The sequence below is a fragment of the Rhinoderma darwinii genome, chromosome 5 (assembly GCF_050947455.1).
Source record: "Rhinoderma darwinii isolate aRhiDar2 chromosome 5, aRhiDar2.hap1, whole genome shotgun sequence".
In the NCBI taxonomy this organism is placed as follows: Eukaryota; Metazoa; Chordata; class Amphibia; order Anura; family Rhinodermatidae; genus Rhinoderma; species Rhinoderma darwinii.
The window spans coordinates 2,253,295-2,265,944 of NC_134691.1; the positions used below are offsets into that span (position 1 = coordinate 2,253,295).

General features: G+C 48.6%; 2 protein-coding genes across 2 annotated transcripts; both read right to left on the bottom strand.

Moving 5' to 3' along the window:
- Nucleotides 1–533: 533 nt before the first annotated feature.
- On the bottom strand, nucleotides 534–8,136 carry LOC142651236 (uncharacterized). The gene has a single exon (XM_075825672.1). It carries the CDS (start codon nucleotides 8,134–8,136, stop codon nucleotides 6,706–6,708), a length of 1,431 nt encoding a protein of 476 aa, XP_075681787.1. The 3' UTR covers nucleotides 534–6,705.
- Nucleotides 8,137–9,179: 1,043 nt separating this feature from the next.
- THEM6 (thioesterase superfamily member 6) lies at nucleotides 9,180–10,626 on the bottom strand. The gene is made up of 2 exons (XM_075825673.1): nucleotides 10,069–10,626; nucleotides 9,180–9,293 (listed from the first exon to the last, which is right to left on the bottom strand). Exons 1-2 carry the CDS (start codon nucleotides 10,573–10,575, stop codon nucleotides 9,180–9,182), a joined length of 621 nt encoding a protein of 206 aa, XP_075681788.1. The 5' UTR covers nucleotides 10,576–10,626.
- Nucleotides 10,627–12,650: the final 2,024 nt, after the last annotated feature.

Consider the following 12,650-nt stretch of genomic DNA (forward strand, 5'->3'; position numbering starts at 1 on the left):
CCATAAGTTTCAAGATCTCTGCCTTTTTTTCTTTAGTGAATGTAAACATACTTATTTACATCCAGAGGCATGCAGCTGCCTGGCTTGTTACAATGTGTCAGAGCACCTGTGATATTCAACTAATCAGAATGGGTTTTCAGCCTCCGGTTGTAAATGAGAATGTTCCCATTCAATGACGGCAAGCACAGATGTTGAAAATGGTGAGGAATTAAAAGTCTATGTATTCCAACTTCACATTATACAAGGATGAAGCTTTAGTCGACAGTTTGTGATTCAGACATGTACATAAGGCTAAGACCACATGAGAGGTTTCGTCCATAGTGTCATATGGTCATGTGACTGTATCGTCCAATGGCTGCGGGTGGAAGTGATGTCTCTTCTAGACTGATTTATTCTTACAGTAAGTAGATTAGAAGGATTCATGGACTGTGTGATACAGTGCTGCCACCTTGTGGTCAGCAGGATCCCCCCACTGTGTTACAGTGCTGCCACCTTGTGGTTACATTAGGAAATGAAGGACTCAGATTCGGAGCTCAGTGATATTGATCGTTTAATAAATAACATGGAGGGAAAGTTGCGCACAGATCGGAGACTGGACAATGACGCAATAAATATTCAGGACATTTCATATTGACGATAAAGCTGGATGTAAACGGCGCACACAGATCAGCGGTGGAGCGCACGGAATTAGAAGACGACGCAGACGCAACCGAAATAGCAGGAAGAGGATTGTTCTCTATTATTCTTCAACATTTTTACAGTTTCAATCTAGTAGTCAAGTAGCTTTATTTCATGTCTTATACTCTAGTCACATCCAGAGCTGCATTCACAACGCAATAAATTGTCACGATAAGGTTGATGAGTTTTTTTTAAAGCCTTTGTTTTATTTATCTTAGGCTTGTTTTATATTACATCATACAGTCACACCCAGAGCTGCATTCGCAATTCTGCTGTTAGATAAAGTTTTAGGCTGAATTCACAAATGCAGTTTTTTTTGGTGCAGTTTTTAAGAGAAGACGTTTAAGTATTTCCTTAATAATTTTCGCTCTTTTTGGATCCACGCCTAGATTTGGCTAAAAAAAAACAGCACCAAAAACTGCATGTATGCATATTAGCCCTATACTCCAGTCACCCCCAGAGCTGCATTCACAATTCTACTGTTACATCAAGTTTTATACTCCAGTTACATCCAGAGCTGCAAACAAAATTATACTAAACTCTAGCACTACCTCACAGCCTACCCTTAAGGCCTCATTTACACGAGCGTGTGCGTTTTGCGCGCGCAAAAAACGCTGCGTTTTGCGCGCGCAAAAGGCACTTGGCAGCTCCGTGTGTCATCCGTGTATGATGCGCGGCTGCGTGATTTTCGCGCAGCCGCCATCATAGAGATGAGGCTAGTCGACGTCCGTCACTGTCCAAGGTGCTGAAAGAGCTAACTGATCGGCAGTAACTCTTTCAGCACCCGCGACAGTGAATGCCGATCACAATATACACCAACCTGTGAATAAAAAAAGACTTTCACACTTACCAAGAACTTCCTGCTTCCCCCAGTCCGGGCTCCCGGCCGTTGCCTTGGTGACGCGTCCCTCTCTTGACATCCGGCCCCACCTCCCAGGATGACGCCGCAGTCCATGAGACCGCTGCAGCCTGTGATTGGCTGCAGGCGGTGCTTGGCCTGTGATTGGCTGCAGCCTGTGCTTGGCCTGTGATTGGCTGCAGCTGTCACTTGGACTTTACTGTCATCCCGGGAGGTCGGACCGGAGTTATCGGTAAGTCAGAACGTCTTTTTTTTTTTACAGGTTCATGGATTTTCGGAGCGGAAGTCACTGTCCATGGTGATGAACCAGTTTAACGCTTTCAGCACCGTGGACAGTGACTGTCTCCTGACGTCGCGTACCCGAACATTTTTTACCGGTTTCGGTCAAAACGAGTTTGGCCGAACCCGGTGAAGTTCGGTGCGCTCATCTCGATTTTGACACTCCGTTTGGATGTTTGTAAACAGAAAAGCACGTGGTGCTTTTCTGTTTACATTCAGGAGTTTGACAGCTCTTGCGCGAATCACGCAGTTCGCACGGAAGTGCTTCCGTGCGGCATGCGTGGTTTTCACGCACCCATTGACTTCAATGGGTGCGTGAGTGCGCGAAAAACGCACGATTATAGAACATGTCGTGAGTTTTTTTCTGCGCACACGCGCTGAGCGCAATTCACGCATCGTCTAAACTGCCCCATTGACTAATATAGGTGCGTACGACATGCGTGCAAAGCACGCGCGTCGCACGCGCGTATATTACGTTCGTGTAAGGCCTCATTTACACGAGCGTGTGCGTTTTGCGCACGCAAAAAAACGCTGCGTTTTGCGTGCGCAAAAGGCAATTGACAGCTCCGTGTGTCATCCGTGTATGATGCGCGGCTGCGTGATTTTCGCGCAGCCGCCATCATAGAGATGAGGTAGTCGACGCCCGTCACTGTCCAAGGTGCTGAAAGAGCTAACTGATCGGCAGTAAATCTTTCAGCACCCTCGACAGTGAATTCCGATCACAATATACAGCAACCTGTGAATAAAAAAAGACTTTCATACTTACCAAGAACTGCCTGCTTCCTCCAGTCCGGTCTCCCGGCCGTTGCCTTGGTGACGCGTCCCTCTCTTGTCATCCGGCCCCACCTCCCAGGATAACGCGGCAGGCCATGAGCCCGCTGCAGCCTGTGATTGGCTGCAGCTGTGCTTGGCCTGTGATTGGCTGCAGCCTGTGCTTGGCCTGTGATTGGCTGCAGCTGTCACTTGGCCTGAATTGTCATCCCGGGAGGTCGGACTGGAGGAAGGAGCCGGGACTTATCGGTAAGTCCGAACTTCTGTTTTTTTTTACACGTATATGTATATTGTGATCGAAAGTCACTGTCCATGGTGCTGAAACAGTTTAAGTCTTTCAGCACCGTGGGCAGTGACTGTCTCCTGACGTCGCGTACCCGAACATTTTTTGCCGGGTTCGGTTAAAACGAGTTCGGCCGAACCCGGTGAAGTTCGGTGCGCTCATCTCTAATTTGACACTCCGTTTGGATGTTTGTAAACAGAAAAGCACGTGGTGCTTTTCTGTTTACATTCATCCTTTTGACAGCTCTTGCGTGATTTTCGCGCATGCAACGCAGGACCGTCCGTGTGGCATGCGTTGTTTTCACGCACCCATTGAAGTCAATGGGTGCGTGTTGCGTGAAAAACGCAAGAATATAGAACATGTCGTGAGTTTTACGCAACGCACTCACGCTGCGCAAAATTGACGCATCGTCTAAACTGCCCCATAGACTATTATAGGTGCGTACGACACGCGTGAAAAGCACGCGCGTCGCACGCGCGTATAATACGCTCGTGTAAATGAGGCCTAAATGAGGCCTAAAACTGCCACATACACATAAGTTAGAAAGTCAGGGGAATGCAGACGACCGGTCACATATACGGCAGAATGTTCATATGAACAACAACCCCCAACACTGGGGTGTCATAAATCGCAAGATCCCCAAAACAGATTCTATGAAAAAGAGCAGAGTGGTACCGCATGAGCCCCCATAATGCTCTGTAATCTTAGGAAACCAGCAGGAGGGTAAATGCAGCTCTGGATGTGACTGGAGTAAAGCAAAGTATAAACACAATCTTTCGACATTTTATCTACATTTACACGGTGTGAAGTCAAACACGAAATATTTAAAGACAAATTATGGAAGGTCAGAGAAGGAGAGGATTTCTATAGGGTCCCGTGTCCATGTTACGTTCTGCCTCAGCGGGACCCAAGACGCATCCGACAGACACAACTTCCAGCAGGAAAAGGAAGAAAAAAAATAGGTAGTAAACAAGCCCCTCCCACCACTAAACATAACCACGCCCACTTATCAAAACCACACCCACATGAAGGCCCTGTTCACACAGCGTTTTTTTGCAGGCAGAAAAAAATCTGTCCTTCAGGAATTTTGATGCAGATTCAGAACTGCCTGCACGTATTTCTTCTTCGCAACGTTTTTCGCCCGCGGACATTGAACCTATTGCAAGAACCGCTGGCAAAAAAACGCAGTTTTTTTTTCTGCCTCCCATTGATTTAAAAAAGAGGTCAGAGGTGAAAAGGCCGTCCGGGAGAAAAAACGTCTCTGCCTCCGATTGAAATCAGTGATTTCGGCAGTTTTTCTGGTGCGGATTCCGGCGCGGTTCCCACTTCAATATCAGCTCCAAAAAACTCAGTGTGAACTGACTCTGCGGCCGGGTTCCCTCGGATCGGATAAGCTGCGTGAAAACTGCGCAGCGTATCGGACCTGGAACCTGCAGCACCTTGTGTCGGAAAAATCGCACCACATTGTGGTGCGGTTTTTCAGATGGCATTTTCGCTGCAAAAAAACCCCCTTACCCTCCTTTCATGTCCGCTCCGGCCTGATGACGCTGCAGTCCGTGATTGGCTGCAGCGGTCACATGGGATATAACTTCACCCCAGGAGGCCGGACCGCAGGAAGGAGGAGGAGGAGGAGGGCGTTCTGGGTGAGTATGATTTTTTTTTTTGTAGTTGCGATTTTTGTGCCACAAAAGTGGCAACGCTTGGCTTTCTGTTGCAGTTTTTGTATCCGCATTGAATTCAACGGGGAAAACCCGCAACCGAAAATCAACGAAAACGCAGCAGAAATTGACGTGGAATTAAATTCTGCACCGCAGGTCAAGTTTTGCTAAATCTCACGCACTTCGCTACTACTGTAAATGCTGCGGAATTTCCGCACAGAATTCCATTGCGGAAGTTCCGCAGCGTTTACGCTACATGAGAACCCGTACCCGCTGAATACTGACGGTATCGGGCATGATTGCGCTCTCCGACCCTTGGAACCCCCCTTCTTATGTCGAGAGGTTATTCCCCCACCACACCTTTTCTTCATTCAAGGATATCATTAACTCCGCCCCTTAAAGGGGTTTTCCCGTTTCATGTAAATCAAGCTCAATCCTTAATATAAAAAGTTCTGCAACTTTAAAATAGACTTTGCGTTTCAATTTATCACCAGATGTCGTCTTGATATCAGTGAATGGAAAGAAAAACCTGTCCTGATGTAATATTTCTTACAGCTGAGGGTTTGTTACAATTGTATCCAGTCTAGACAATCCTCTGCTAAACACAAGAGCAGCACAAATCTCTCTCCAGTCCTGGTCTTTGTTACATTGTATCTGTGCAGGGTAAAACGCGTCAGTCTGGAGTCGGGATCTAAATTGTAACAAACCCTCAGCTGTCAACAGGACAAGGTAACAGGATTTCAGAATCTCACAGCAAGCAGAGATCTTACAAATTATTATACAGTGATTATCTTTACATAAAAAAAACCTTTGAATGCGGCAATTGTGGGGTCCTAATATCATCCTCATCAGATTATTTCATGGTGGAGTTCCCCTTTAATATATAACACACCGTGTGATTTTGTCTTGTCTACATTGTGTCCGGTGACCGGCTAATAACGGAGGGCAGCGCAATATCTACGGCAGACTGTTTCGGATTTGCGGCCCCAATCTCTGCGCCCGCATGCGACTTTGAGGATTTTTCTCCCCATAAAATATTCCATCGGCAATAATAACAGTCACATGCAATAAAGTAATAAGAAGTAGTCACCGGTGAGGTCATGATCTCCACTAGGTCACATGGGGTCACGGCAGGTCACGGGTTTTGGGATTTTCTTATAAATATTCTATTTTTTAAAATATATTTATTTTTCTCTATAATTTATATTCAACCCAAATCACAAAAACTTCCAGGCAATAAATGATCCAAAATCGAATTAAAGCTCGGAAACCGCGGCGACCAATCAGCATTCATGACCGGAGAGGGAAAATAGAAATATTCATGTGCAGCGCTCGCCGAAATATTCTCCCAGTTCATTACATCCAGTTACAAGTGCAAAAACCTAATTATTAAGCACATCGCCCATTCTCGTAACTAAGCAGATTTGCCCTTCAGGGTTCTGGGAAAGCTGAGTGACAGGCCCTAAAATGACGTCCATATTCACAAATCTGCCCAATTAAAGGGGTTGTACAGGATAAGAAAAACAAGGCTGCGTTCTAAAAAAAAAAAATAAAAAAAAAATACAGCGCCACCCCTGCCCACAGGTTACTTGTGGTATTGCAGCTCAGCTCCATTGACGGAAATTGGGCCGAGCTATGAATAAAGCAGCCATGTTTTGGGTTGGGATCCAGGAGTCACCCAGCTTTTCCCAAAACAGATACTACTAAGAAAAAAATTTATTTTTTTTAACAACTTTGGTTTTCCTCCGACATTCGACAACGAAAACTTCCAAAATATATCCGATGAATATTGCAGTCAAATATATAGAGGAAACCCTGGGGGGGGCACGGCCGAGCCTCCTGCCCCTGTTTTAGTGACATTTCTGATCTGAGCTGCTGAATTGTGTCATGTAAGACAATCTGGTTGCTATGGACATGCTGCCTGACAACAGTCTCACCTATGGTTGTCAGGCAGTGGATCCCTGGCAACGAGTGTAAGCACTGACAGCCGAGCAGCGTTATTAGTCGCACCGCGACATTCCCCATCTGGGGCAGTGGAATTGATCAAATATCTCTGGTTAACATTCTAAGAAGTAAAACAGTCGCTACATCACGCTGTAAACGCTTTGTCTATCCGGTGCTGATCCGGAGTTACACCACAGGAGCTGCATTCACAATTCTGCTGTTATATCAGGTCTTCAACTCCAGTTACATCCAGAGCAGCATTCGCAGTTATTTGATATCTTCTGGACTGCAGCTCTGGATATGACTGAAGCAGAATTCTGCTCGCTGCCATCCTCAACACTATGCTGACAAAGCAATTTTGCATTCTGGGAATAAAAACAATTCTCTGACTGGTGAAAACATGAAATGTCCAGAACATGGCTCACACAGACACTGAAGCAGCAGGAGGTGACCCAGGTCTGGCAACATGAAATCTCCAGAACATGGATCACACAGACACTGGAGCAGCAGGAGGTGACACAGGTCTGGCAACATGAAATCTCCAGAACATGGCTCACACAGACACTGGAGCAGCAGGAGGTGACACAGGTCTGGCAACATGAAATCTCCAGAGCATGGCTCACACAGACACTGGAGCAGCAGGAGGTGACAAAGGTCTGGCAACATGAAATCTCCAGAACATGGCTCACACAGACACTGAAGCAGCAGGAGGTAACAAAGGTCTGGCAACATGAAATCTCCAGAACATGGCTCACACAGACACTGAAGCAGCAGGAGGTGACCCAGGTCTGGCAACATGAAATCTCCAGAACATGGCTCACACAGACACTGAAGCAGCAGGAGGTTACACAGGTCTGGCAACATGAAAACTCCAGAACATGGCTCACACAGACACTGGAGCAGCAGGAGGTGACAAAGGTCTGGCAACATGAAAACTCCAGAACATGGCTCACACAGACACTGAAGCAGCAGGAGGTGACACAGGTCTGGCAACATGAAATCTCCAAAACATGGCTGACACAGACACTGGAGCAGCAGGAGGTGACACAGGTCTGGCAACATGAAATCTCCAGAACATGGCTCACACAGACACTGGAGCAGCAGGAGGTGACACAGGTCTGGCAACATGAAATCTCCAAAACATGGCTGACACAGACACTGGAGCAGCAGGAGGTGACAAAGGTCTGGCAACATGAAATCTCCAGAACATGGCTCACACAGACACTGGAGCAGCAGGTGACACAGGTCTGGCAACATGAAATCTCCAGAACATGGCTCACACAGACACTGAAGCAGCAGGAGGTGACACAGGTCTGGCAACATGAAATCTCCAAAACATGGCTGACACAGACACTGGAGCAGCAGGAGGTGACAAAGGTCTGGCAACATGAAATCTCCAGAACATGGCTCACACAGACACTGGAGCAGCAGGAGGTGACACAGGTCTGGCAACATGAAATCTCCAAAACATGGCTGACACAGACACTGGAGCAGCAGGAGGTGACAAAGGTCTGGCAACATGAAATCTCCAGAACATGGCTCACACAGACACTGAAGCAGCAGGAGGTGACACAGGTCTGGCAACATGAAATCTCCAGAACATGGCTCACACAGACACTGAAGCAGCAGGAGGTTACACAGGTCTGGCAACATGAGAACTGCATTCACAATGTTGCTTGGCTGCCACTTGGAATGCTGAACCTGCTCTGTGCAGACACTGATGGGGACTAAAAGTATCAAGATGGGATGTCCAGGAACCTGAGAGCTAACAGGAACGCAGCAAGAATATGAATGAAGCTTTTGATGTGACTGGGGTAAAAGATCGCGGGGAGCGTACAGTTGGTTCACACCTCTCCTTACTTTGTAAACGGACACGTGCTATGCTACAGGGGGTTGTCCATTTAGGACACCCCCTTCTTGTTCAGAGGCTTCAATGATGATGAGATGATGACGTCATAGGTACATGGACAGGGATTGTCCCATGATTTCATCAGTATCTGGAGTAAACCATAGAGTAGATGGTGGGAGTTCTGTTCTATTCCCTATCCAAGCCTGCCTAGGATATACTCTGGAAGACCCCCCATCATTGGCTTCAGCTGTAGCCGAGGAGACCCTTAAATTCCAAGACCATTTCCTAAAGTCCATTCCTTAGAGTGCAGAGAAATACAGTAAAAGGGTCGCAGTGCTAAATCAGAACTCAAGTCCTTAATTTTCCGGATAGGTGGGGTCCCAGATGTCGGACCCCCACGATCATTAAGTGATATCCTAGCAATAGGCCATCACTTTATAAAATGGAAATATCCCTTTAAGAAATCCCCCCCCCCCATTACCACCATGTGCTTGGTCGGGTATAAGTTGGGCCGGTCCTCTCATGCTCTACATTTCCGCGCGTTTCTCGTCACACCGCGATTGTAAAATATATATATATATACCCGCTTGTGGCTTGTCGGGCGTTCCGCATGCATCGCAACCAAATATATACACAAATCATCATAAATAAAATACACAAGGAACATTCGCACCTGAAGTCCCGTCTCCCCCCTCCCCAGTATTGCACAGCACCCCTTATAAAGCGGACGTCGTTCTACCTGAGGGTCACGGACAGGAACGGTACAGCGGATATCATACGGAGCGAAGGGCTAACACTCTAAACCTGGGTGACAGTCCTAATAGCTGCACCGGTCTGCGCAGGTCCCCGGCGGCTCCGTCACTGGTCCTTGGAGTCGTTGGACGCTCCGCTCTCGGCTCTCAGCTTCTGGCTGCTGCTGTCATTGTAATCGATCCAGTGCATGACCTCGTCCGGGAACTCGGGAGACTCCACCTGCGGATACGTCACACGCAAAAGTCAACAAAAATGTCCTCCACCCCAGAAACGGACCCCAACGTCCCCACCATTAGACACGTGCCCATCTATTTGTAGTGAAGAGTTTATACCCCTGGTTTCCCCGCTCCTACAGGCGAGTGTCAGTCTTGACTGCACTTCTAGAATTTTATTCATAAACCAGATCTATAGTCCATTCCCATACAAATGTGTGGGGCACTGCATGTAATAGTGGGGGACACTCCAACCAGTGATATAATGATCGGTGATCGGTAGTGACCGGGGGTCTATGGGGGACTTTAATTATATAAATTCCTCATCTATGACCCAATTAATGTTCAAAGAAAAAAATTGACACTGCAAATTTCATGAATCCTTTGATTCACTTCTCTTGTCCAGATCTGGAGTTACATTATGTCTTATCCTCCAGTCGCATCCAAAGCTGCATACACAATTTTACTGACTGACCATAGACATACAATTCCTCCTCTATACAGACACTGAACCAGCAGGGGGGGGGCTGATAGCAGTGAGATGTGAGGTCCCGCAGGCCGGAGCGGACGCGTCTGGAGTATAAGATGTGATGTAACCAGATAAGTAGACGGTCGCTACACCCGGATCCCATGCGGTCTCACAGATACGGATATCACAGCCGTGCTTTACTTCCCCGGATTATTGGTGTAATGTATTTATATGTTTGATAGTCCAGCATCATGCCTGTCCGGTGGATTCTGGACTATCGGAAGTTCTCGGTATATCGCCCCCTGCTGCTCACCTTTCTCTTACACATGGTCTGTACCACTTTATCGGGGGAGTTTCCTAGAATGTGTTGTCGGCTGAGCAGAACGGCGCAGACGAATCCATCTTTGGGCGCGACGAATCGTTGCTCCACGTAGAAGGCCCTCTCATCCCAGCAGAGCAGCCGCGTGCGTATCTCAAAGGCTTCCAGAAGACGGAGCGAGCGGCGGTAACGTACCGTACAGGCCGCCATCACCATCCCGGCGCCCATAGAGTGTATGGCCCCAAAAAGCCCGCTGCGGGTGAAATAGGAAAGCCGGGCGAAGTCGGCCTCCCGGAGGTAGCGAGAGTTGTTCATGTGCAGGAGAAAGTCGAGGTCATGAGGAAGGACCAGACCGGAGAACGAGTGCTCCTTCAGCAGGTCCTTCACTACGGGCTGGAGACGCGCCCTCAGCACGGCCAAGAACGCGCGGATAAAATACCAGACGTCCAGCAGAGAAAACAGGACCGAAGTCAGAGCCAGGACCAGGACCGCCGTCCACATGACCGAAGAGTCGAGGGATCCAAGGTCAAGAAGCAGGTGAAACTCTACGGAGGACCTACAGGAGAAGACAAGATACGGGAGACCGGTCAGACTGTGGACTATAGCGCTAGGGGGACGGTGCAGGTCAGTGTCGGGGGGTCCATGAACTGAAACCCCAAAAAATGGAGAGAGAATGGAGCTCCAGCGATTGAGTGCGAGATGTTTTATCTCCACTCCTAGAAATGGAGGGGGCACTACAGGTCATCAGCTATGGGGGGGGGGGGGGTCCCTGTTCCAATGCATCTAAAATTAAATAACTTTGCAAATAATATTAATAAAAAATAATTTTAAAAAATCCTATAATGTTGTGCATGCAGCTCCTATACAGATCTGTGGGTTTCCATGGTAACAGACTACATTTAAACCCTGTGTAGTCTGATTCTGCAGTCACATTGCCTTCCATCTGTCCCCTACTTTTGGCTGATATACTGAGTGTCCGGTAGTGAGAAGTGGGGGATGTGACTGGAGTAGAAGACCTGACGAAATGTAAAATCAGCACGAGATCAGTAAAGCAAAATTTGCAAAGTTACTGAACAGAATATAAAAAAAATGCAAGGCGTCTGTGTAACGCTGGCGGCCGCCAATCGCCGCTATTCTCCTCCTCCTCCCCGGGGACGCCGGCATGTACTGCTTCATTACGCTGCTCGCTCCCGTAGAGTGGGTGCACGTGCCCTGGTGACCTCTTAAAGGCGCGCACCACTACTACCTTCCCTAGCTTATTCCTGCGCACCCTGTCCTATTTAAATCCACCCTGCGCTCCTTCCTGTGCCTGAACGTTGTTGTGTCTCCCCATGGTCGTGTAGCAAATGGTCCCTTAGTTGTATCCTGTACCCAGAGTTCCCGTAACCCGTAATTGTGTTTGTTCCAGTACGAAGTCTAGTGTCGGAGTCGAGATGGTCATCTGTGCCAAGTGTCATCTGTGCCAAGTGTCATCTGTGCCAATTGTCTGTAACGCCAAGTGTCATCTGTGCCAAGTGTCATCTGTGCCAAGTGTGTGCCTATCTCCTACCCAGGCACTCTTGTCCTAGAGACTGTCATTGACTATGTTTGGGCCAGCTGATACTCCTCTACGGTGGAGCGGCCCAGTGGGTCCACATACCCCACAGCCGTGACACTTTGCATTGTTGACTCCAGCACGGCACCGTGTGTGGACAGGAAGGGTTGTACAGGGAACTACAACACAGCTCAGGAGATGATCGGACCCCCCGCCAATCAAAAATGTACCCACAATTCTCCAAAAAGGCTAAAAGATTCATACCCCCCCCCCCCTGGCCGTTGTCACAGCGACGCTTTCTTCTCCAATCACAGGCTGAAGTGGTCACATGGCCTGCAGCATCATCCCCGGGGCCAGCCTGGACGGAAAACAGAAGTTTCGCTATGACAAACGGCCGGGGGGGGGTAAGTATGAATCTTTTTGTTTCAACCATTGTTTTCCGCAGCGGACATTCCACCAAAAAACTGCACCGCAATTTGATGCGGTTTTTCAACCGGAATTCCCTGCGGCTTCCAGGACGGATACCCTGTGTGCTTTTATGCAGCGCAACCGCCCAGTGTGAACACGACCTAAGGAGACGTCGACACGGAAATATCTGCAGCAAATCCGGTGATAACCGCAGGGAAGTCCACAACAAATCGTGCGGATTTTGGTGCAGATTTTTTTTCTGGAAAAAAACACTACTCACCACACCCCCCTCCTGCCGCTCTCTACACTCACCCACCCCCTCCTGCCGCTCTCTACACTCACCCACCCCTCCTGCCGCTCTCTACACTCACCCCCCCTCCTGCCGCTCTCTACACTCACTCACCCCCCCTCCTGCCGCTCTCTACACTCACCCACCCCCCTCCTGCCGCTCTCTACACTCACCCCCCCCTCCTGCCGCTCTCTACACTCACCCACCCCCCTCCTGCCGCTCTCTACACTCACCCACCCCCCTCCTGCCGCTCTCTACACTCACCCACCCCCCTCCTGCCGCTCTCTACACTCACCCCCCCTCCTGCCGCTCTCTACACTCACCCCCCTCCTGCCGCTCTCTACA

Bases quoted from the DNA above. Each gene is read 5' to 3' on its own strand.
- THEM6 (XM_075825673.1), bottom strand. From the start codon at position 10,575: ATGTGGACGGCGGTCCTGGTCCTGGCTCTGACTTCGGTCCTGTTTTCT. The intron at 9,294-10,068 runs GTGAGCAGCAGG...ACGTATCCGCAG, and splicing joins AGACCATGTGTAAGAGAAAG to GTGGAGTCTCCCGAGTTCCC.
- LOC142651236 (XM_075825672.1), bottom strand. From the start codon at position 8,136: ATGCAGTTCTCATGTTGCCAGACCTGTGTAACCTCCTGCTGCTTCAGT.